Source organism: Gavialis gangeticus, unplaced genomic scaffold, assembly GCF_001723915.1.
Source record: "Gavialis gangeticus isolate Ggan-Ray unplaced genomic scaffold, GavGan_comp1, whole genome shotgun sequence".
Classification (NCBI taxonomy): Eukaryota; Metazoa; Chordata; order Crocodylia; family Gavialidae; genus Gavialis; species Gavialis gangeticus.
This window is the reverse complement of record NW_017728995.1, coordinates 18,737,005-18,739,524: the sequence shown is the minus strand read 5'-3', so window position 1 is coordinate 18,739,524 and position 2,520 is coordinate 18,737,005. Positions and strand designations below refer to the sequence as shown.

General features: G+C 43.7%; 1 protein-coding gene across 3 annotated transcripts in view; it reads left to right on the top strand.

Annotated features, from left to right (window-relative positions):
• The window catches only part of PLD1 (phospholipase D1), a 133,200-nt gene that overhangs the window by 39,806 nt on the left and 90,874 nt on the right, over positions 1-2,520 (top strand). For all 3 annotated transcript variants that reach the window (XM_019503303.1, XM_019503302.1, XM_019503304.1), the window contains exons 3-4: positions 1,250-1,377; positions 1,719-1,864. In XM_019503303.1, coding sequence (XP_019358848.1) covers positions 1,250-1,377; positions 1,719-1,864 — 274 coding nt within the window. The remainder of the gene's footprint in view (positions 1-1,249; positions 1,378-1,718; positions 1,865-2,520) is intronic.

Here is a 2,520-nt window from a genome sequence, read left to right as displayed (position 1 = left end):
CCTAGTTTTTTAACTAGGATGGGGTGAGAGACGGTGTCAAAGGCCTTGCTGAAGTCCAGAAAGACTACATCCACCGCGACACCTGCATCCATGGCCTTTGTGACCTGATCATAGAAGGCAATCAGGTTGGTCTGACATGATCTCCCCCTAATAAATCCATGCTGATTGCCCCTGAGCATCATTTCTGATGCCGGCCCCTCACAAATGTGCTCCTTGATATTGAAGCCATCTTAAGCACCTGGAATGGTTCCCTCACGGTTGCCTTGGGGAGATCCTTTCCATTAGATGGGATGCATGCAGATGACTGCATCAATGCCAGCATCCTCTCTGTAGCTAACATAACAAGCAACGAGGCAAAGATCATGAAACATCAACTCTGCTGGGATGGCCACCATGAGCGGATGGCTGACGCTTGTCTCCTGAAGCAAGTCCTCTTCTCTCAACTTAGTCATGGTAAGAGGATCGGTGGAGGACAGAAGAAGCTCTACAGGAACACCCTGGAAGCATACTTTAAGAAGGGTAGTATCAACCTTCCAAAGTGGGAGGTGCTGGCTGGCAACAGGTCTCAGTGGTGCTGCACCATACATCAAGCTACAGCCCATTTCAAAGACAACCGTCTTGCTCAGGAAGCCAAAAAATGGCAGAAGAGGAAGGAAAGCACAACGCCCTGGCTGACAGCTGTGCCCACCCCCACCCCACCCCACCCCTGGCACCACCTGTCATATCTGTGGAAAAACTTGCAGAGCACGGATTGAAATCCTCAGCCACCTTAAAACTCAACAATAATCACCCCCCGGCAAACATCATTCTCATATTGAGGGATAGCTGAAGAACCATAGTATTTTGTAATATTGATGAAGTCTTAGCCAAGACCTTAGTACAGCAGTATCTTTCTCAGTATCTTTGCTGAGGAAGTCTTTGCATGAATTATGAAATGTGTTGGTTAGCAAAATGCTAACTGCTGAAGTTCCACTATGTGTCCTTAATCAACCATTGACCCCATTTTGTCACCAGGAAGTGTTGTACCTGGCATCTGAATTCTTTAAGTCAGGTTATATAATGTGAACGTATGTGAACTTTGGTGTAATTGGTTAAAAAATGGCTGGTATTTTTTGCAAAACGTAAGACAAGAATTTAGGGTTTGCAGTAAACTGTGTTAACTTGTTACATTATCTTTTTGCTAATACATTCTTATTCATAGTTTAAAATGGTCTTTAAACTAATTGCTATTTTCCATGGTTGTTTGCAGTGGGCATCCCATTCTCTACAATTTATAACACTCAAGGATTCAAAGAGCCTCATATACAGACATTTCTAACTGGGTGTCCGATTAGAGTGAGAGTGTTGGAAGTCGAGCGTTTTACCTCAACAACAAAGGTCTGAACATATATATCTGTTACTGGATAGATATTGTCTCCTAAACCTGCTCCCTGCTCCCCTTTTCCCAAATCCCCGTTTCTAATATTGTGTTAACATATTACTTAGTGATTAATTTTCATCCTAGTAATTTCCTGTAAATCAGTTAATTGTTTGTAGAAAATATGAACGTGCGGTCTTGAAATAACTCTAACAGGTAATATCTTTGCTTGTCCTGATTAGCATCTAATGCAGACTGTAATTAAAATAAATAAGAAATGACCATAAAGTTCAACCAATGATTAGTTAAATTCCTAGAAAAGTTATTACTCATTTGAAAGTTGTGCTGTTCTTTCCTATAGGTACCAAGTCCAAATGTTTACACTATTGAGTTGACACATGGGGAATTTACATGGCAAGTGAAAAGGAAATTCAAGCACTTTCAAGAATTTCACAGGGAACTGCTGAGATATAAAGCCTTTATAAGAATCCCTATCCCTATAAGGAGGTAACTATGCAAATATGATTGAAGAACCAACTGTGCACTGGGAAGTGATTGTTCTCTCACTTATAAAAGTATTCTGGTGTAACTCCACTGATATCCAAGAGTGATACTGTTGCAAGTAAGAGGAGAATTGCTATAATGTATGGTGAACTGGTATAATAGTAGCAATAATTTGATCCAAGAATCCCTCTTCCAAGACATAAAGTAGGGCTGTGTGAAGCTTCTGTCACTGATTCAATTCAGCAGAGATTCGGCCTGATTCGGTGGCCGAATCTCTAAATCCAAATCGAATCAGGAGACCCTTTACTCTCTCCAGATCGAATCAGAACCCTCCGAATTGATTTGGAGAGATTCGACGATTGGGCCTTAGACACAGCTTTCAATGTTTTTTCTGTATACCTCAAGGTACCAGGTGGCTCGTGGATGCTGAGATGGTGGGTGGATGCTGGGGTGGATGCGGGGGGCCCAGTGTGCTCAGCAGCAGACCTGGAAGTGAACCAGAAGCACTTCCAGTCCACTTCTGGGTCTGCCGGGGAGCATGCCTTCTTGGCTTGGCGACTGGTGCCTTCTGGGTCTGGGGGGGCACCCAGGGTCTCCCTGCAACTGATTGGCGAGCCAGGGTGGGCACAGGGCCCCCCCAGCTCACTCAGTGGTGGACC